The sequence below is a fragment of the Mycteria americana genome, chromosome 16, assembly GCF_035582795.1.
Source record: "Mycteria americana isolate JAX WOST 10 ecotype Jacksonville Zoo and Gardens chromosome 16, USCA_MyAme_1.0, whole genome shotgun sequence".
Classification (NCBI taxonomy): Eukaryota; Metazoa; Chordata; class Aves; order Ciconiiformes; family Ciconiidae; genus Mycteria; species Mycteria americana.
The window spans coordinates 4,576,157-4,599,707 of record NC_134380.1 but is presented as its reverse complement, the minus strand read 5'-3'; the positions used below and the strand labels follow the sequence as shown (position 1 = coordinate 4,599,707).

At 39.4% G+C, this 23,551-nt stretch overlaps 1 protein-coding gene across 3 annotated transcripts in view; it reads right to left on the bottom strand.

The window, feature by feature from the left end:
- Positions 1-8,458: 8,458 nt before the first annotated feature.
- The window catches only part of OGFOD3 (2-oxoglutarate and iron dependent oxygenase domain containing 3), a 50,227-nt gene continuing 35,134 nt past the window's right edge, over positions 8,459-23,551 (bottom strand). For all 3 annotated transcript variants that reach the window (XM_075519059.1, XM_075519061.1, XM_075519060.1), the window contains one exon: positions 8,459-12,750. In XM_075519059.1, the coding sequence (XP_075375174.1) occupies positions 12,614-12,750 (137 nt within the window). In that variant the 3' untranslated portion in view covers positions 8,459-12,613. The remainder of the gene's footprint in view (positions 12,751-23,551) is intronic.

Below are 23,551 nucleotides of genomic sequence, written 5' to 3'. Positions count from 1 at the left end.
AGACTCCAGTGAGATGTTTAATTAGAAACAACTCACCTGTAAGCACTCAGGCACTTTTGGGACCAAATTCTCATCCGATGAAAAAAATTACATTACAGACAGAATAGCAAGGTATGAGTATTTAATAGAGCCTAATAAGCGTGAGCAGGAGAAAAGCTTTCGAGCCCTCGTCATTTTTCTGTTGTTGCTGATCTAACACAGTTGCTGGGCACATGTTTCTTCTGTTTGAGGTTTTTGATAATTTAAGGCTTAGGAAGCAAGTTTATCATGCAGAGGATGCTTTCTGGAGCCTACGCTAACTTCCAGGGGCTCTGGGGAGTCTGCAAGGCAGTGCTCAAGACAAAAAAAGCATTTACAGCTTATTGTCACATCTTTACTGTTGCACCAAGAATGTCAGGTATCTGTATGAGAATTCAAGCAGGCTTGTAACTGAAAGGATTTTGAGGACTTTCTGGGAGAGTTTTGAGGGAAGGACTTAAATGGGAAGTAGCATTTGACTCAAGATAGTATAACAATTTTAAACAATTAGTGAACAGATTTTAAGTAATTACTTTCCTTTGGGCTTTTATGCTTTGTCCTAAATTAATTTAACACGATATTCTTCATGCACAGCATCAGTCAGGTGTAACTACCACCACAGATATGCCCATGGGATTTGGCTGTCAGCGGGCACATGCTAGTGAAAAGGGTACCCTCCTCCCAGCATGGAAGTCAACCGCAGATGTTCAGAAAGGAGAAAAAAAAGAAAAAGCAAAGCCTTGAAACCCTTGCTGACCACAGGCAGATTTATCCCCTTTGCACTTGCAAAGTGAAAAATGTTTTCTCCTCTGATCCTGTCTGTAGTATGCACAAAATAAAGAGGAAGAAGAGTCCGTACCGAACCTCATTCTTCACAATACGCTTCAGAACAAAGTAAACTTATTTCTTCCGTTAGGGAGAAGACATTAGAATAAGCCAGATCTTGTATGTCTGGAGACATACCAGTCTTTTACAAAGGCATCCATGAACTTCTTGTATTTTGCTTTTAGTTTAAATGCTGCAAAAAAGGAAAATAATTTTTAAACAGGTTTTTCAGAGCAAACCCTGCAAGGTAAATTCTGCAAAACAGAAGAGCCGTCAAAGCAGGTTGATTTTAAAACCTGACAACCTTGACAGCCTCCTTGCAGCAGCACGAAGCCACGTCATTTCTGCAGTTACCCGTGGTTACAAAATTGTTGAATGAAATGGAATCCAAACCTGTCGAGGGTTGTAACTCTCAAACACCCAGAACAAATGATCTGGAATGATAACTAGTCGAGTACTCCACTGGGTTCTGAATTGAATATTTTGCCAAAAAGCTCCAAATTAATGGAGCTCATCCATTCTGAGTCTGGGCTGCTGAGGAGGTGAGGAAGCTGCTGGTGGGATCTAGCTGATTTTAAATATTCCCTTTTTTTTTTTTTTTTCTTTTTTTTTACAAGAGCGCAAGGCACAGGGCAGTTCTTCAAGAGATCCTGTGATTTCAAGTAGAGAAGTGTTATGGGATATTCTCTCCCTGCCCCCAAGGAAAAAGAATCAAGTTAACATAGGGGCTAGAATTAGTGTTTTCTCTTCAATTAGTAATTTCTTCTAAATTAATATGGCTGAGATCTACTTTAGCAAAACAATTAACAGTACATCAATAAAGTAGCTGCCTTAAACCAGGCAAGTGAGTTTGCTTCATTCCCCCACTTAGTTTCATCAGCCCTACATATAGTATGCCCTGGAAGGCTGATGTTTGTGTATTTGGGGCCACCTACTCCCAGGGCAGTGATTTTTAGGAAGACCACGGCACGGCTGAGCTCCGGGCTGGCTGGGCACACAGCACTGCCAGCCACAGGCAGGTGTCCCGCAGGCAGCGGGGCCAGCTCCTGCTGCCACCCCATAGGAGTGCTCAGCCCGGGGACACCGTGTGGCTTCAGTCACACTGCCAGACAGTCACCGATCCGATCCTCTTATGTGTCTTGCCAAGGAAGTGGTATATAATCAAAGTGGTTCCTTAACTAAAGTTTTTCTAACTATTCTTTCTGAAACGTCCTGCTTTAAAGTGAGGCTTTATGCAAAACATTTCTGCAAATTAGCTTATCAAGTTCCAGAGGAGCTTTAAATTAAAAAAAAAAAAAAAAAAAAAAAAAAATCTGTTTTAATCATTCGGTCTTGCCTTTGCGCTTTCTGGCCCTTCCTGCTGGGTGTCTCTCAGGTTTCTGTGGATGTATGCCACCGAGGCAGCCACCCGCTGATTCCGTTCACCTAGGTTTTCTGCTGGATTCTGGAGGTACTGTGCTGGGAAGACGATGACAACAATACTGTCAGGATCTTTTCTTCCTGCTAAGTGTCCCTGTCAAAGCATCTTTCTGTAGCTCACCAGGGCAGCATGAATTTTCTGCCTCTCCTGTCAGCCTCCTTTCCTTACTGATACCCAAGAAGCTACAAAAAGTCAACAACTACAGTGTCCTATGAGCAAAGGATGGCTGGAGAAATGCTGCAAACTGATCTCAAATCCCAATACTAAGTGAAACGTCTCTAAAAAACTATTTCAGTCCCTTCTTGTGAAGGGATCCCGCACTCTGCTGAAGTCTCTGGGCCATCAGTTAGTTTTACCTTTCCCCATCACACGTACCCGCATTCTATCAATCCCCATCAAGTGTCATTAGGGATGTTAGACCTTGCCGTTCAGCACTTGCCATTACCTGGATTTAGCATTTGCTCCTTCTCAGCACCTCTTCAACAGCAGGAGGTTTCACCTTTCCCATCACCTGCAATGTCTTGTCGAGTCCCACAAAAGAGCCCAAATATTATCTCCCATTCCCCCATAAAGTCTTTTCTGCTGCCACCACCTCCTTAGAGTCTCCGGATCTGGCAGATGTGTCCTCCCCATCCCAGCTGCTGACTGCACTTTGGACTTGACAACCAGGACACACCATCCAGCCCCCGCCATACCCTGCACCTCCTCCTGGGGTGGTCTCTACCGCCCACCTTGTGAGGGGCCAAGGGACACAAGGGTTTTCTTGGCTTCCTGCGCAGGAGTGTATGCGGTCAGAATTCTTGTAAGCATCAGTTTTACTGCCTCTTCCCAACATAAACTGCACAAATTGATGGAGTCCTGGCCCCAAGGATAAACACCATCTCCACTGTTTAGAGTAGCTGTCTCCTGAAAGGAGAAACGTGCAGCTGAGCTGACACCCTTGCTGCTGGGGAGCTACATCGGGGTACGGGAGGTGCCTGCAGGCTGGTGGCACTACCCCAGCAGAAACCCTGCTGTCAGACATGAGCAAGAGCAGTCTGTAAGGAGGGTTAAAACTTGAAAAAGTCTGCAGTTAACTCAGGTACCATAATAACGATCTTAAACTTATTTTGCAGAAATAGAAGACTAGCAATCTTCACCTGAGTCACTGGTAAAAATTCCTTCCGAGGACTGGTTTAAGCCTGTGCCCGAATACAGAGGTTGGCTTTTAGTTGCAATGCACCGATGTTGCAAAATGCTTGGTTTTATGGAGTTTTCCTATTTCATATTAATTTTAGCTTTTTAGGAATGGTAAATCCTCATGTGGTTAGGAAGCATCCTTGGCTATTATCTCTAAAAAGAACGTACTTTAATATTTGTAGTCAGGCTAGTAGTTTTGAAGGAGACTGAGATTAGATAAGCTCATTAAGTCAAGCATTCTTTCCACACCTGTGTTCTTCCCAACAAAATAGTATTTCTCAATTTCAAGGCAGCTAATTTAGAGACAGATTTTACTTGTCACACTGATACAAACCTGAACCACTGGCATGCTCCGTGAATAAAGCTGGCTCAGATGTACACATGCTGTCCTCACCTTTCAGGGCCTTGAACACAACTGGAAAATACTTGTCTCTTAAGTGATACAGTCTGGTGCACCTGGACTACTCAGAATGCATTCAGCAAGCATGCCATCACTATTAGAGTACTAAAATCTTATTCATTTTAAAAGATTTTGCAATATCCTAGTCCTGTTCCCACCTTTGTCTTCTCTGAACCACAAGCAAGCCGTCGTCACCAGTGCTTAGGAAGTAGCTATGGATGTCTAGAGCAAGTAGTGACTGCAGCCTCAGGAGGCAGGTTAATAACCAAGCTGAGTCTTCTCCCCTGCTGCACGTCCATCCACAACTAGAAGGAAAGAAAACTAAGGTTCAATAACCCTGTTCAGCTGATGGGCAGGGGAGAGGCAGACAATGACATTTACTTCTTAAGTTAATTGATCCACTTACTCATTCACTCGATTTCATTCATTAAAAACAAGGCTTTAAGGCTCGAAGCTTTCTGTTTTTTTCAATTCTGTCAAATAGTCTAATAAGAGGATATTACTGTTCCTTATGACCCTTGCCATGTTTGTAACTTTAGTATATAAGCCCTTGTAAGTGTACACACAATTACAGTACTATTACACCTCCCACTCCAGGGGAGTCAGGTGAACAGCACAGCTCCTGTCAAACACCTTCACTTCTGCCTTGCGCAGGATCCTGCAAGTCAAAAAGCTGGCCTGACCAGAGGACAGAATAATTAATTTAGACCCGAAAATCTCAAAAGTATCTCCCTGTACAATTCAGCTATGGAAAGGCTTTTGATTACTGCCCGTCTGTGCATGCTTTATGGCTGAAGTATTTCATTTAAGGAGAATGATTAGGAAGATGACAACTTTTCTTTTAATGGCCTGCTCCAAAGCCTAGATAAAAGTCTTAGCTACAGAGTCAAAACGTGATTAACTTATATTGAAAGTGATAATTTTTGCAGCATGCTGGAATTCACTGACTCACAAGCCATCTGGAGGTGCTAAAAGCATTTAGAAAACAAAGTCAAGAGGTCTCAAGTTCCAGTTGTTGAGATGAAAATACCAAGGCGCAAAGGTAGCAGGCAGTCAGTTGTGAAGATGGAAGACTTCAAGGCTCTTGGCACTAATAAATGTGACATGAGCGAGTGCCTTCATCACCTCCCGAGCTGTGTGCTTTCAGCTGGGCACTCTTCGAGAGGAGAACAGCCTCCCTGAGAAATGCATGTGCATTTATTTTGTGCCTGTGCTGAGGCAGACAAATGAGATTCTTCCTGCCTGCATGTAGTCTGAATGGATGAAGATCTCCAACAAAGTGTGTGCATAACTAGGACGGGAAAGTGAGCAGGGAGAGAACTAGATTTCCAGATATTGTGCAAGCATGAAAGAGCAGAGTAGAACCTCAATGGAGAGTATTGAGGAGCAGGTGCATCTCCCCTACACCTCAACCAAAGGATTACAAGATGAGTAAAACTTTGTCCTTTCTTATGGTTCCAAAACCCCCAAATTTTATCAAACCTTTTCTTTTTTTTTTCCAAGGGGAACATTTCTGTGTACTTCTGTATATTTATGAACTCAGTCTTAATTTCTTCTTGGATTGTTTCTTATTTACAGGTCTAAATTCTGCCTAGTACCAGAAAAGGTATGATAGACAGATGCTATACCTGGAGGACACCACCACCTAAAAAAGGCCCAGTTGATACACAAGATACATGCAGAAGAAAGATTAATTAATTATTTTTTAAATAGATGGATGCAGCATGACTTAACTTATTTTAGCATACTCAGCATTCACTATTAATTCAAACAGAATATGGACAGGATAAATAGCCTAAGTAAATGGTATTGAGGAAGAGGTCCCGTTGAAAGTTTTATGAAGGGTTTTAACAGCAAGAGCTTTGCTGCCTGAAAGCTCACAGTTTCCAGGTCTTTGTCTGGTCCTCTAATGAAACAATAAAGCAGACTGAAGCAGGGGGAAAACATCAGTTCAACATTGATATGGACGTTTGTTTCAGTGTGGGAGAAATCTCCCATAGCCGCTCTCTGCCTAACACCATCTTAAATTTAACTTACCCCTCTGCTTGACTTACTTTTGTTGTATTTCTTTTTTCATACTAGTAAATAACAGTTTATTTTTATCATATTCCTCCCTGTGGAAGGGAATGCCTTCCTAATTCATTTCTATCTCACTTTAAAATAAAGAAACAAATGAGAACACACACATTTATGGCCCACAGAAGTGAAGTAGAAGTAATCCAAGTGCAAGATCACTTTTCTCACTTCTTTTGTAATGAGAAGTGCAAAGACTAAATGGGCTTAGAGTTTGTCCGGCTTCACAGCAGCCTTTTAAGTTTTGAATCACCTGGTAAAATGTGGCCTTCTTTTTACGGGGTTATTCAGTGAATCACATTTAAAGCCCTAATATACAGAGGGGACTCACTGAACATGTCTCCTCTTCGGTAACATAAATCAGAAATAAAAGCCTGCTAGAGGGAATGGAAGAAACTACCATGCAGAGGCAACGCATGCAGAATTGCTCCATTAGGACCTGCCATTGTTTATTCCCCCCCAGATGTAATGGTTTGGCTGGCAAGTTAACATGCTGAGGAGGTCACCTCCAAGGTGTGAAATCCCCCCAGAGACCTTACCCTGGCAGTGAAAAGCAGTCTCAAAAGAAAACATGAAGATTTTTTGTGGAGTCAGTAGCAAAGTATCCTGGCATCTACATAAACAGCTTAATAGAATTGTATAAACGGATGAACAAATAAGAGCCAAATTCTCAAGGTGTCTGTCCAGAAATATCATGCCTCAGTAACCTACTTGGCTGGGTTTTTGTTAACAAAAGAATAGGAAGAGTATCCACTTATAAAATGAGCTTTTTGAACACTGGAGGCCTATTACAAGAAGTTTCCAGAAACAAGTAACATGAACACTCCATAAATCTCAGCTTCTCTCTATAAATAAAATATTTCCTTCAAAAAGAGGCGCTATGGTTTCAGGCACATGCTCCTTCTATACTCCTACACCACTGAATCTTCAGCTTGAAGTCTTGGGTGAAGATCTCAGTGAAGTTCATTATTAACAATAGATCTGACCTGGCAGCTTATGGATTCAGCCAGTCCAGACTCCTTGGACATCCTCAGGATTATCCAGCAGTAAACGTAGCTATTTTGAGGGTTTTGCTTTGTTTGAATGCATCTCAAGTTTACAAAAATAAAGGAGATGGTACTTCCAGGCTGCTTTATTGATTTCACAATAACAACTATCCAAGCAAGGCGTTTCTTGTTGTGATCCCGCAGTCTGATCTGCATGTGGAGCATCCTGTTAAAGTCAATGAGAGTTCACAAAGGAGCAGCTCTACCAGCAGTTCCTTAATGCAAAACAGTCACTGACAAAGAACAGCAAAAACAAAAAAAAAAAAGGAAAAAATAAGTTTCTCTAGTATCTGTTTCAAAATTCAGTACTCACTGTCCACAAGTTATCATGAAAGACAAGAATGCTCAACAGCAGGCAACGTTGATCCCTACCTTGTCATTATTTCAGCTATATAGGAAAACAGGCAAGATAGAAATAAATATCTCTGAAATAAAGGGTGTTGTTTCAAGTATGGACAGTGCCTACATTGGAAGAAAAATAAGAGCATATTTGGAAAAAATGAACGCTGTAGAATGTAAAATCTCAAAAATTGAGGAACATTTGACAGTTCCACTACCATTAGAAATTCTTCTTAAAGATTAATACACTGCATGGGCTAAAAGGGTTATAGGGAAAAAGCTCATTCCTTTTCAGTTCTAGCGAGCCAGTCCATGAATAACTAATGGTCTGAGCTTATATACCCTATTCAATATATGCTACAGGTAAAAGCTTAAGTATGCTGGGACGGAATTGAGAAATGAAATAAGTGATTTGAGGGGAGATGATGGACAGAATCAAAGGAAGATGTGCAGTTTGGAGATAGGACAGAATTATTTTCCTTGGACAGTCCATCCTGGAAAGCTTTAGTACAAGCCACAAGCACTCATATGGAAGATAAGAAGTGCCTACACATATGCTTTAGGGATAACTGGATTGTCATTAAAAGAGAGTTGACTGGCAGGTTTCAGCAAACATGACATAAAATTAGCTTTCAGCTTCCTAAGAAGGTTTACAAAAACAGAGATAAGGCAGAGTATGCTATAGTTCTTCACAGTATTTTACAAGGAGCAATAGACACTCACCACTTTACGATGGCTGTCTTAGCCGGATTTCCTGAGAAGACTGCCTTTCTGAATGGGGCTAAGATGATCGATGCATGCCAGAGCCATCTGCGGTTCAGGAAGGAAATAACTCTTCCGCTGTTCTTGGAATGTTTGGTTGGATTTCCGCACAAGAGACTCAAAAAGGAGAGACAGGAGTTGGAAATTTTTTTATTTTTTTTTTTTTCCTTGGGGGAAGGAAGAGGAGGAGGGTGGTTGGTTGTATTCCCCCCCCCAAAGAGCCCTGATCTCCAGCAACATTTCCTGGGTTTATTCCTAGAATTTAGATAAGAAAGAAATATTGCACAAAGCTACACATGAGCATGTTAGAGAGATCCAATTCGCATTTAAACACTGTGTAAGGCTATCTGGATGTAGAAGGAATGCGAGGAACTCTGTATTAAGAACAAAGCGATCTTTATTTACTGGGGAAAGGAAAGCTATAAAGGAGAAATTCAAATGTACCAAGAATTGCAATTAAAGAAGAAACAAAACCAGATTTTCTTGACAGCATAGTCATTATCAATGCCATTTCAGCTACACTTTTATTTTAACGTGCAGATCATTATATGCTACAGCCTCGGAAAGTACCCTGTTGAGATGTTTACCTTATAAATAAAAATAAATAAGACATGAAGCTAAATTTCTGTTATAAATCCAAATTAAAATCTTTTTGTAAATAGAGTATCCTGGTAAACATTTCTGGACTTGAAGTTCGTTAAGATGGAGCTTAGAATATCTTATGTGGACAATACTTATTCAGGAAAATCTCAACATAAATGTACCTTTCCAAACTTTCAGTTGATTTATGGGTAATGAAAAAACACAATGATTCCACAGCTGCTTACACAATGAAAATTTTATACATGAGAAATGGCAAGAAGTCCACTCAGAGTTCCTAGAATCTTGTCATAGGGGATAAAAAATTAAAATAAAATGCATGCTACAGGATTGAAAGCTAGGTTTACACTAAAAGCCTAATCTGATCCCATACCTGTTAATTTTACAAAAGTTCCTGATATTCCCCAAAACCTTTGAATGAAAAGATAGTTTTAAAAGTTGTACAATTTCACAGAAGCTCTCAAGAAGCTTCACTCAATCTCTTAGTAGGGATTCAAACTCTGGCTTGCTCTCCTGCCGTGTTTCCTATTTCACCCTGGGACTTTTCACACAAGCAGGCTTTACCTTTCCTTACAAATATTTTTCTTTCAAAATACAAATCAACATTCCCAAATACTTGTAACAAGTATGCTTTCAGGTACAAGGATGTAAATTTAGTGTCAGGACTTAGCCTCAATTCACACTGAACATGTACTGACCTTTCTTTACTTTGTTTGAACCACAAGGGCTCTTTACAAAGGTTCTCACACAACTGGGAAACATCAAGCCAAATTCTGCTGTCACCGAATGTTCAATTAAGAGTACTTGTCTGCAGGAGCTTGGCATCAGATTTATGTTAGTTTAACAGAACAAATCCTGCCCTCGGCATAATCAGAGTTCTAAGAAACAGAGCACTGCATTTCCCAGTAGCAACAGGCAGACTGAACCTGAAAGAGGACAGGCAGTAATTAAAGTATTTCAGAATTATCTGTCAAGAACTGGGAAGAGATACCCTTAATAAAAAGTTATTCAGGGTATTTAAGGGAACTAAAATAAATTAAGCCAAGTTTATTTCTAATGATCAGTGAATTCTGCAACTTCCACTCTGCCCCAGGAACATCAGCCTTTCTGCAATTACTGTTTCCCTGCTGGAGGCTATGTTCAGAATCTTTTAGATGGCACTGTACTTCCTCATTTGCTATTTAATTTCTTCATAGATCTAGATATTGCTTTTAGTAGTCCAGATATTAAAGCTTCAAATAGAAAAGTCTTGGTTGGTACTGAAACATACAGCATATTGAATTATTATACTTCTTTCAAAAGATGAATTCTCTTACCAGGTACAGCACACGTTTTTCCACAAATTATATTTGACAGGTCTGGTCATCACATTGAACACATTACTGAAGCTTAAAAACTCCAAAAGACAAATACCAACTTGATTTTATTTCTGAATGACAGTCAATTCATAGCACGAGAGATGCACCATGTTCGGGAGATACTACAATACACGGCATCTTCAAAAGATGAAAATCCGAGAGGAGATTAGCCGAGATCTCCCCCATGGTCTAACATCATCTTGTTGAGCAGTATTTATATTATAGAAGGCAGTTCTGAAAGTGCCGTGTTCATTTAGTGCAACTCAAAGCCTGCACGACAGACAGAAGTAACTAACACTTTTAAAAGTGGCAAAGCAATTTATAGGACAGCATTGCAGAGCAGTGATAGGACTTACGGTGAAGTTAAGAATTTTGGAACATAGGACCTCAATCTGGAGAATCCTAACCCAAATCCACACAGGTCCATTCATATTTAGATTCCACTGCTATCAGGTATTTTTGTGGAAAAGGCCCTACATTTAAATCTCAGTGTAACGTTAGAAATCAAGTTTTAAGCCAGTAAAGCAGTTGCTGGTGATCTTGGTCTGCCTTCACATAAACTTACAACTTGGGTGTAATGCATATTTATTGGAATTAACAGGCTTTGAGACAAGTATTTAGATACAGAACCCAACTGACTTTATTATTTCCTAGCATCCAGCCATTTTAACAATTCTTACCTTGTTAGCATGGACAAGGAAGCCTTTTTCAGGTTTGAGAACAAAGAAATGAAATTACAAAAGACCCATCTTGCTGGTGTGCCATATGAGAACACTCACAATAGAACAAGTCTAAGTATCCTGTCATCATTCCTCTTTATATTGATCTTCAGTGTAATCTCCTCCAATACTTACTATTTCCATAAAAGGCTAGATTAAAACAAAAGTGAAAACTGTATGCATTAAAAAAAAAAAATCAAAGCACCCTTCCAGATTTTCAGTGTTTCACAGAAATTATATAGACTATTAATAAAACAAATGAACATGTTTGCTTCAGAATGAGAAAAAATTAGGTTTTCCTACCATTTACTTATCAATGCACTGACCCACAGAAATCTTTGATTGTAATAAGAAAGCAAGGTAGTTGGCAAGATTATGTATTTGTTACTTTATCTGTACTGCAATGCAATCGTCCCCTCTTCTCTGAAGTCCTTGCAATTTATTATTCAAGGAACACCACAGACTAATGGTCCTCGTTAATAGAAAAAAGTCTTCATACTAAACTGAAAAAGCAAAGTCCAAAAAGAGCTATTGAGAAACTTTCTGAAACAGATAAAACATTGTTTCGGACAAGATAAAACACAGTATTTCACAACACAAGATTTATAATTGCATCAACAATTAAAAAAAAAAAACCAAGCTTCCTTCAACTTGGTCTTCAGACCACATTAAAAACATGTATTTATTGGGCCTAAAAGTGTTTTATTATCGAGCTCCAGCTCAAGACCATGTCAATTTAAAATGTAGGTGGACACCAGTTTCCCTCAGACCCCACATACCACAGTCCACAGGTCCATGTGGTTTTGTTAGCCAGCCCACCAACAGCAAGCCAAGGTTTACAGGATTGAGTCTAAGGAGGCCAGAACTGGCATATGGAAAACCACAACAAAACTAGCTTTTTTTCTCAGCTGTTCCCCTCCCAAATCCTACTGCCCTACCTGGGAATTAGGTATCGATGAATGCTCAGATGAATCCAGAGAACTGTCTGATTACCTCTGCCCAGCTTTCCTTCTTAGTGTTTACTTAATGTACAGGGTTACATGGTCAAGCCATCTCCATAAAGAGCTCTTAATAACCTTAATACTGGGCTTCCAACAGGAAGACTGATCATTTTTGTGATGACTCAGAGAAAATTAGGTGAGTTGGGAATGCTGTATTCTGATCAGAGGGATCTAATGCCATGACATTCCCTAGCACACCAAAGCATTTGTAATCCAAAAGCAGTATGTTTTTTGGCTAACCAGAGAATTGTATTTCTGACTTTGTGTTAACTAGTCCCAGTTTGTAGCAGAAAATATCTGTAGTAATTCAATTAAAAAAAGTTCAAGTAAGTCCCAGTAGTCAAACCATAATGTATTGCACGCTAATGCCCATGCTAAGGAGATACATTCCTCTCAACAGAAGGTATGTTCAGAAGAATAACACTCATCTTGCTCTATTATCTTAGGTCAAGCTTTCTACATTCCATTAGTAACTGAAGAGACTAAATAATTAAACAACAGGTAACAGCAGCATGGGGGAGTCATATCAAGACATGGTCCAAAAGATAGATTGTCTCTTAAACTGGGGAATTTAAAAAAAAAAATAATAAAAAAAATAAAGAGCCGACTCCAGGACTCTTCTTTGTAGCCTATCCCTTTAGGGCATGAAGACAAACCATTTTCAGAATACACCAAATTTAAGATGGTCTTTAAGGCACTGTTTGCAGCATTTATGGAAACGGACATGTGAAAACAAAATGTATTACAATACATTAATACAGCTGGGAAACTGTAATTGAATGTGAGGTTACAAGAGATGTTATCTCCCTCTTTCCTCTCCTCTTGCAGGGCTTCTCTCATTCCATTTGACCTCATGTTCCATCCCCAGGGGAATTACATCAAGACTGGATCCCCAATGCCATGGTCTGGGTTGCAAGTGAAGGAGATGGTGATGGCATAGCGAGTGCCCCAGTGAACCTTTTCCACCCGATGAAGATTCTCCGATCCAGAGGTGAAAAAGGAAACCCGGCCTGTAAAGAAAAAGTATTTAATCAGTGACATGGAGTTTGCCACTCAACTATCAGCTCTCTATACAGTTTTGCTGTTGTCTCAGTCCAACTGTTCCCTAGCTACCTGAGAGCCCATAGGTCATCACAAAGACAAACGAGCTTATGCTGCACTCTGACAGCTTTATGTACTGTTTAAAACGTACATTAATCCTTTGTGCTACAAAGCTGGAGACATAATTCCACCGTATCTCATGGTTTATAAAAGGCGAGAGGAGGCCAAGAACATCTGCCGCCAGTTCTTAGTTGCCTCAGAAAAAAAGGCAAGCAACTCTAGTGACCATCAGCAAAGTGTATTGATTTCCTCCCTGCTCCCCTTCTAGCCTGGCCTCTAATTTTAGACCAAAGAAGGAGGAAGTACTACAAAGGTGGCAAAAAGTCTTCAGTGAAAAAATGCTCAGCAGGTTTACAAGCAGTTGTTTCAGCTTATCAGCATTGTACCAAGTATTTGCTATAGCTTTTTGTGCAGTCTGATCACTCCCTGCTCAGCCAGGTTAGAAAGTTATGTATCAGTCATATACAAATTAATTTTCCTTAGAAAGAGCCACTCCATCAATGCATGGGCTTGGAAATTGTTTTATAGATGCAAGCTCTTACTCCTGTGCTTCATCCTGTCCCAGCTTTGACCACCACCCTGCCTTGGGGTTCTCCAGGCGTTAAGTGGCATCAAGGTGAAATGATTTTCTTTGCTTCTAAATGAGTTACTTTTATAATGACAGCAGAGGTATATTAGCATCCCACTTGATGAAACAGCAGAACGGAGCCCTCTGCACTTTCACATTATTAAACTGTTCTGAGAACACAAGAGTTTGATGTTTAGCAAGTAACTCAGAACTGACGCAACTCTGTAGGACTGCTCAAGTTCTCCTGAGAAAGCTAGTAATACTCATATGCACAGCTGTTTTATCCCAATAGCATGTGGTTTTCCTACTCAGGCTTTTTTTCCACTGTTCAAATTAGATTAAAGTTTGTTAAAAAGCTTATCATAGGGAACTGATATTGACAGTCTAACTCTGCCTGGGACTCATTCACAATCAGGCAAAAAATGAAACATTTACATGCCTACTTAAAATTTGCACAACAAGATAAACTATTCCAACTATTATACAATCTCCACTGCGGAAATGGGCACCAAACAACACAGCTGGTTTTCTCTTCTAACTAAAGGTGATCCAAAAGATCCAGAAGTTATTTTGCTTGCATACTCCTAAGCAGCACACATGGGAGATTTGAACAAAACTAGACTGGCCTCATGGAGCTCAGTTTACCCACTAATCTCTAAAGTCTATTTGAGTAGCCTCCGAGTCCCTTGCATATTCAGTTGCAGTTCACATTTTATCTTTCATAGTTCACATTGTCTCTCATAACTGCCAAGCAGAAGTCATATCATACTCTTCTCTGCCTGTGGCTGCACATCAATAATTGGTAAAGCTATATATATATATATATAAAAAAAAAAAATAGATTCATTCATATGCACAGCTCATTTACACCTTGGCGTCCTGCTTTTCTGGATGAAAGACTAAATGAAGGCAATGTACTCCTATCCTACGAGTGTTACAATGAACAGGGCTACCCTAAAGATTTCATACAAAGTCCCTGTGTCATGATTTTTTTTTTTCTTTTAAATCTTATTTCAACATCATTCAAGTACTTTATTATCAGTCCCTCACCTACTCACCCAAAGCTTTGCCTTAAACTGATTTTCAAGCTTTTTCGTTTGATCTCTTATTAGTAGTAGTAGTAATTCAGAGTTAGACAAGTTTCAGTGTATTGTTTATATTGTTTAAGCCAGTTAAACTGGATTTTTTGCCTATACAGAATGTCTTTTAATTTCTTTCTTTAATAAATATGTCTTCATATATATGGTATCTTATAGCTCCTTGTGCATCTCATCCCGTATCTGTCAAACAGGGTCTCCAAGTCACTGAACAAGCCTACGGTCAGTTTTCAAAGATACTTTTCCTCACTTGGGACAAATTGCTTTTAAAACTAACTTCCACTGCAAAATTTTGAAGCAAAAGCACACTTTCTCCATGGTACACTATTTTTAATAGTATAAAGGTTCAAAAAGAGGGTAAAGAATGTTAATTCCCATCCCAGCTGACAAAACCTTCAAGGAATATATGGCAATATCATTATCCAGAGACTCCTGGGGAAAGACACAAGATAAAATAAAGCTGTACCATTACTGGATAGGATTACTTCTAGGACTTTCAAGCACACCGAGACTGGACCCTTCATAATCTTGCTTCAATACACAGTATATGGAAACCACTTCAAAAATTAAGTCACTACAAAAAAGCAAGCAGGTCAGGACTAAGCAAGTTCCTTAAGAAAGCATGGACCTACTCCTAGGTTATAACCTGTCCTTGTTCTAGCTAATTTTGATCAATTTTGAGTTAAGATTTTAAACCCCAAAGTTCCAAACTATGAACCATATTAGTAAGTTAGTAGGATAATATGCAATATGGGTCTGATTTTAGCTGTGAGATTGCATTCAAAGTGTTTAAAGTGCACTTTAAGTGCACTGCCACAACTAACATAGCTGTGATAGGATTTCTCTCGTTGTGAATGGTGAGGAAGACATGCATAGGGCAGTTCCACTAAGCTCTCCAGACTATGAAATATTGATAGAGTAAATGCTGAGCTTCATAAAAGATTACTGTTGTACTACAAATGCTAAAGAATGGCTATGCAACTATTCATTGCAGATAAAAGTATGTATGTACTATTTCCTGATGAAATATTTTTGGTTGTCAAAAGCTCAGGAGAAAGTGTGTAAAATTCTAATCCCATTTCCTTTGTCCTTTTCTTTCATTATTTAACAATGGCCTCAAATTGGTCTTTTAATTTTCTTCTCCCCTCCTCTGACCTGCCTGTGCAGATTTCTTTCCAACATGCTTTTCTGCTCCACTAAAGAAATCTTGACTACTACCTCCTGGCACATAGTTTCAGTTTGATTTATGAACACTTACTGTTAAAAGCATAAGCTTTTTTGAGATCACAAGCTACTACTCAGTATAACTTTATAGTATATTATCTAACCAAATAAGAGAAAGTGTTTAATCCCTGGTCCTTAAGGGATGAACTTTTGGAGAGGAAGAAACAGCAAAGGGATCATCTCCTGTTTTGAGGTCCATGCTTCTAAGCTTTCAGAAAGAGGCCAGTCTGAGCTACGTTCTGAAGGATGAAGACTGGAATAGAGGTGTCCTGGGGTTAGAAGTGATGCCAAGGGTAAAAACCAAAGGATTTGGTTTTTTCCACTGAGATAAATCTACAGTCTGAAAAGTATTTCATCCCGATTGTGAACATTTGACTCATTTTCCCCAATCATTGCAAGGTGTCAAAAAATCCATTGCTTCTTTAGTTTCATGATGCTTTGACCAGTACCTCAACCTCATGGAAGGGTTTTAGATCCATAATAAGGTACAAGGAACCGTGGGCTGCTGTCTCACATCTATTTATCATCTCCTCCTCACCTCCACTTCCCATTCCATGAGAAGTCAATCAGGCAGAGCACACCACAGAAATCAGTGCTTTTAGCACTTGGACATACAGCCCCCATATTAGATTAAAATACATTTTGTAGGCACTTCTATCCACGCTCTTTCCTCTTTTCTGCCCACGAACACTTAACATTTCTTCACAGCTGTTCCCTAATGGCTTCAAGATTTCCATCAGGCTGTCTAGTAATAGGGGAGTGAGCTATACTCCAGCCTAGTTCCCATGGAAGAGTGCAACAATGGACTGGAGGAAGTTCCTCCCACACAAATGCACTTGTTCTCACCTTTCTTATTAGAAGAGAAAAAAACCAAAGAATTGGAAAGATTTGTGGTAACCTCAAGACCTGCAAGAGCCTGTTTCTAAATGATTAGCTTGCCTGCATATCTCTACAGGAACAGAAGTAATCAATCCTTGCCTTTGATCTCTATGTGACCACAATACCTGAATCTACAGCTTGTTTTCCTTTCCATGTTTTCTCTACTTTCCAGCATTAAGTGCTAGAAAGTGTGTTTCAAGATGGAGTTTGGTCCAATAAAAGCTTAGCTGATGAGCTTCTGTTCCTTGCAGATTGCAGAAAGTGTTATTGTGAGGCAGTCGCTCCTCTTTCTAGTTCACAGATACGCCTCCAGCTCTGCTTCTGTACCAAGATTAGTCAAGAGCTTCATCCACAGGTGGAGCTGCTTCACAGTCCCTTCTTTCTATGGCCCTTAAGCATCCACACAAGTTTTAAAAACTTAAGAGTAAACAAAGGATAAATTGCATTGGGGATGAAAGAACTAATGTCATGGAACACTCAGATGCAAACTCATTTAAATACACCACCCTCTCACAGTGACCTAGGACAAGGAACTGCTAACAAGCTCAGTGCCACAGCATCCATCAAAACTGAGCCCTATCTTCGGTGTCACTGACACAAGTCAAGCTCTTAAGTGCTGTCAGGCTGAGAAAAGCTTGTGATGTGAAAAACAGGAAAGGTCTTGCTCCTCTTACAGGGAGCTTAATCATATTAGAGGTAACCACTTATTCTCCTGATTTTTTGAGAATAAATTTTTGCACTGATCCACAGGAATCATTATTTATAAAGACATACAAGTGCCAGTCACAAGCTCCACTGCTATGAATTTTATGTGATCCTAATTTAGATGAAGCAACACTGTAATTTTCAGGAATAATACTTAAGCAGCAAAAGCAATGGATATTTCACTATGCAGCAATTATGTCCCATTTAATTACTCAAAAAAAACCACTAGAGGAATATAGGTATTAACTATGAGCTTTTGCTTTTCCTTGCTTTTGCTTTTCCCTGCTTTTGCTTTTCCCAGGTTTTAATGACATTCATAATTGCCTCTTAGCAATGAATTCTTTTTAGATGTACTCAGAAAATACAACCACTGCAAGAAGCAGCATATAGGTAGGAAAGAATTATGCATTCAGCTATATATCACAGTAAAAACGTAAGTATTCCCATAAGGCTTGCTCTCAGGAGATTTTATCTGTGCTGAATTTTAATATTCAGTTGCACTTCCATAAACAAGCTGCCTACAATTTGCTACCTAACCTCTGTACTGTGAGATATAGATTGGAGGAATATACAAAGGAAACAATTTTCAATGACAACTATGCCCTTGACATGTAACTGTGACTCCAATCAAACCACTTGCGCTCTCATTTGTCTCCTTGTCTCTAAAATGAAGTTAGTACTGACCTATTCTAAAAAGGTTACTGTGAAAATTAATTAGTAAACAGCATTACAATACTATGCATTTAACACACATTCTGTTTTACAAGTATTATAAAAAAATATCCTCTGTTGTTCTTATTTTGGCAAGAGAAAAAGTAGTAAGGCATGCCAGATTAAATTATAACAAGATGTAAAGAATATATGAAAGGACTTTGAGAACCATACAAATACTAACATACCACAATGCTCATAAGAAAAAATACTACAAGATTATTATGCCTCTAATCTTACAAATTCATTGTATAACTTAGGTTGGAAGAGACCTTGAAAGGTCATCTGGTCCAATTCCCTTTCTCAAATCAAGGCCAACTTCTAAATGATATCCAACTTTTGAGTTCCATCAGGTTGCTCAGGGTCATACCATTAGCACATGTGAGTGCAGCATTCAGATACTGACATTTCCCAGGTATGTCTCAGGCACACATATTTTGCTACCCCCATGTCTCCTGTGCTTGATTTTTGAGCAGGGGGCACGGAGTAGATGACCTCCAGAGGTTCCCTTCCAACTTCAATTATTCTGATTACACATGGAACAGGCCATTCACATTAATATCAACTTTGGCAATCACCTTCTATTTGCAGCACACCTGTTTTGCCACTGGATTCCAAGTCCATTCATGCTCCCATCCTTCACATGAGATTACCACTTCTGCTTTCTTGGCAGCATCCTTCTGGCCCTTCTATTTTAATTCACTGCCAAATTTCCTTGTAAACTCCTTGGGTCATGAGAACATCAAGGAGAAACTGCAAATTATGTGTTAGATTGTCTCAACCAACACTCAATCATGCAAGCAAGTAAGGGAATGAATAACTGTCTCCTCACTCTCCTCCTTGGTCTGCTTAAGCTGTGGGTAGACGCCAGGGAAGGGCAGGGGCTACCCCTGCCTGGTACCAGCAACAGGGAAGGGATGCAAAGCAAGGCTGAGGGAATGTAAGAGGTCTCACCTCCATCCACTGTCCACAGCAGCTGGTTGGGGGCACTGGAAAGACTGCGCTGCTGCTCAGAAAGGAATGAAGCAACTCATCTGCCTGATTAAAGGGAAGCAGGAACGGTTTATTTGGCACTACAGATCTATTCAACACCTTTCATCTTACGCACTGACAGCTTTGACTGTCTGCTTAACATTTACCGGCTCTAAATGTTACTCGGGAAAGAAGGAAAAACTGCATCTCGTCTGCTGAATGACACCAAGACAGAAGCACTGCTGTGACACAATTGCACAAACATAATTGTGTTCTCATCCTTGTCATCTCTTTAGGATTAATTGCTAATTCATTCTCATGTAAAGTGTCCAAGAAAAACCACCATATTATTAGGCAAATAACCTGATAATATTTTCTGTAATCACACAATAAAACTTAACAGATACACTTATTCAATTACATATAAATAAGTGTTGAATGGGGAGAGCTTTAAGCAAGTCCTTACCTAAAACCCACAAAAGTAACATGGAATGACAGCATCTGTGAGTGCCCTGATCTGGGGTGAAGAGAGGGTGCCAGAAGAGAGGGCACAAGTAAACAATTTTTCTACATACATGCCAAGCACAGAAGCATAAAGAAGCCTATGGCCTAAAAAAAAAACCAAAACAAACAACCGACCCCAAACCCCCCCCACACACCACCTAACTGCAACGGGTATCTAATGAAGCCTAGTTACAAACTTGTCCCAAATGGATTTAGTAGACAGAGAAATTACTTGCTGTTATAAATAAGATCACTGATTAACATAGCAAACTCTCCCACAGCCAGCTTGTAATTTGCAGAAGTATTATCAATAATTTTAAAAGTACTTGCTTCTATTTTAAATTCAGAAGCACCTGGACTGAAAAATTCCAAATTACAGTTTTTAAAGAACATAAGTGAACTTAATTATTTCCTACTAAAAGTACATGAGCTTTTTTAGACTTCAACAGAATCTCTGCCTGCTTCTCTCCTATCAGCACAGTTGGTTGCCCAAAATAACAGCAGTTTCCGCTCTGTACATTATGTCTGAAGGTGTGACAACCTAGTGAAGTATTTAGAAGTGAAAACTGCATAACTCTCTCCTAATCACTGTTACCAAGTCTCACCAAGGCCTTTTGGCTCCATTTCTTCTCCCTAAAGCCAAGAGAAGGACAGGGATATCACCTCTGCTCTGCCTTCCAGTTCTCCCCTTTGGTACTCAACCTCACCCAATGAATATGGTCAAGTCTGCTCTATTCTCCCATGTTAGAGCACTCTGGGCAGCTGCAGAAGGTTTCTAAATTGGACTCCTACAAGAAGTTCTCACCAAGAGAAGCCTCTAAGAACAAAGTGTTGCAATTTCAATCACATGAAATGCCTCTGGATCATCTATTTTACTTTTCTTGACCTTGCTAAACATGGCATGTTTAGTAGAGCTGTGGTCAAATCACACAGATACCCAAGTTCTACGTTTTGGGCTTCTGATGGAGAAGGAATTCAGCCTTACATTTAGCAAATCACTAAAGCATAAACACAAGGGTAACTTCTGCTGCTCATTTCTTATTCAAAAAATTGGCTTTAAACAAAAAGACTTCATGATAGCACCTATGGTGTGTGACGTTAACACTCACAAAGCTTAGGAACCAAGAAATGAAACATCATTACTGAACTATACAGCATAACACAGCTGAACCTGCAGTTAATTTGGTATTTTGTTTTATTTTATCTGTTACATTACCTGAATTTCATCAGGTAACTGGTTGAAGCTGATTTTCTTCTGCTCCCTCTTTATGCCTTCAGCTTTGCTGTGTATTTGTCTAGCAGTATCAAATCAAATTCATGAGATATTGGCCTGCATATGCATTACATAAAACAAAGTCTTGCGCAGCAAGCAATGAAAAACACGTAAGGTGCAATGCTATGTGTGTTCATTTATAACCAAGTATTTTATACCAAGGAAAAAAGCCTTTAGAGGCCAGTTCTCAATATTGACAGTGCTTCACAACACTCTGTGGAACACTGTAACACAAGAGATCTGTTTAGCTCCCCCTGTTACCCCAACACTCCTCAAGCCTTTCAATGGTCCAGCTAGTGTAAAGTGACCGTTACTATCCTCAGATGCCCTCAAAGATAGTGTATTTTGTATAAAGTAATTCATATAAGCAGCATGGGAAGTGCAGGTCTGACATGCGCCTCCCAGATACCTATTGCTTTATGGGCCCAATTAAAAGATTATTTCATTTAATGCCATCATAAACCTATCATCAAGCATCACTGGAATACAAAACCAGAGTCTGGAAGACAGTTATCCTTCCATGGAAGACAAAAAAGAAAGCAAAAAGAAAATCTTCATAGAAAGAAATGAGGCACTATTGAGCTATTTTCTACATATTTTTGTCACAATTACAACAGGTCCTCCTTTTTCTACCATTTCTCTCTGAAATCATCTTACCAGTCCCAGGTGCAATTTGTGATTAGTATTGCAAATCAGTAAAAATTGCTCTCCTACCAACCCATGAACTTTGCATAGCTGGTTATTACTGCAGCTGCTAATGCCGGCTCCATTTATCCTTCTCTAGGACTGACAGCTACTTCTGTGGATTTTTTAAATCATTCTCAGCTTTCAGCTGTTACTGATTTAATATCAAGATGTGCTCCAGTTTTACTGATTGGAGCAAAATTAAAGCTAGGAATGCCAGAAGGTTATCACCCACATCATCCAGATTCAATGTGGAGAAAGATCAGAGTACCTATACGGGGGGGGGGGGGGGGGGGGGCGGGGATCAACTATTCCATGATACAAGATGGATTACTAAGTTTGTTTTAAACACAATTTTCACACCTTGTGTTAATGTTGCTGTGGGACTTCTGAGTCTGGAAATCTTACTTTTCATGTCATTGCACTTTCTGTCACTATGCTGCATTCCTTCAGCCTTTAGTAGTGAATTCCTCCAAACTGATTTTTTAAAGAGTACAATAAAATAAAGATATGACAAATTCCCACCACTTAACTTGGAGTTCTGCACTTATTCTCGTGATTACATGATCTGACAGTCAGGTGATATCTAACCACTGCATTAAAGCTACACTTATCCCAGTGAATGTATACACAGACACCCTGAAGCCCCTTCCTGCACTGAGAAAGCTATGTATGCATTCTTAAACATATGCTTTTCCTTACCTGAGCAGAAATAACTAAAGGCTCTGGCTTTGAGCATATACTTTTTTTTCATTCTAAATGAAGAATAATCCAACTTCACAAGTTCCCAAATAGCTCATTTCTTCCATCTCAAATATTTTTACACTTTCAGAAACACGCACTTCTGACAGCTATGAAAATATGCTAAGTTTGATATTCAAGGAAGAGTCACATTTCGCTCTCCAATGCACAAAATTCATTTTGCACCATAGATTATTTTCTTCCACAAACACACAGAAGTGATTGCAACCCTTCCTTCTACCCTTATATAATAAACAACTTTTATGAAGAACAAACTCCTTTGTGAGTTGAAAATAAGTGCAAAGCTGACCTTAAAACCAAGAAACATACGTGCAAATAAGGAACACATAACTAGTACTGAGATTTCATTCCAACTGCAGCATTTCATCTACACTTTATCATAAAGTGAAGTCTGTGACCTGTCTAATATTGCCAGTCCCCAAATTCACCCAAGACTCTCCAAAATGATGACATTTTAAATATGGTTTACACTGATAAATTTAGTAGCAGCAGAAAGTATACCAATTTTATCATTAAAAAGGAATGCCTTGATGCCTGCCATTTATTCTTAATCCTCCTGTATCCATTGAGGATTACTAAAACAGGCCTGAGGCCAGCAAAGGAAACTTAATGTTGAAAGGGCTGTGGGCTTCATTTTGAAGAACCTCATTCTAACCGTTGCTCTATTTCATTTAGTCTCTTGAACAGAGCTACCCCTGGTGCAACGGATGAAAACAAAATGCTCATACCTCAATTTTGGAAATAGAATCAAGCCATTTAAAAGCAACAGATAATACTTTAGAACTGTTTCTTTGTCCAAAAAAAAGGTTTCCTTTCAAAGTAGGATTTCTCTTGGCACCAAGAATTCTCTTACTCATGGTACAGCGAGTTTCTTGCAGCAGACAGAGGTCCTGACTTAAGTCAAAAGACACATATATACTTCTGAAGCCCATCAGGGCACAAGAAAGATGTGTTCCTTAATGCCACATTTGGTTATGAATTAGCCACAGGTCTGTACATGTGAATTGGCATCATAGGGGTGACTTGTTCATGTCTGTTAAAAAGAAAAAAATCTCAAGAGCCTCTAGGTTAATAAATTATAATTCCTTCTTAAAGCTAGAGGTGTTTGTTAATAATTGAACTAGGCGATGTTATAGACCATGCTACAAAATTATATTGAGAGTCTTTCACTCAAATACGCGAGAATTGGTACTTACAGACTTCTTATACAATCCACCAGTGATACATACTTAGAGAAGTGATAAATGTTTTAAAATCAGGCTCCACTTCTAACAAAACAGTTTTCCCTGTCCCTAACTGTCTGGCTAAGACTGATCCTTAAATGGCGAGTG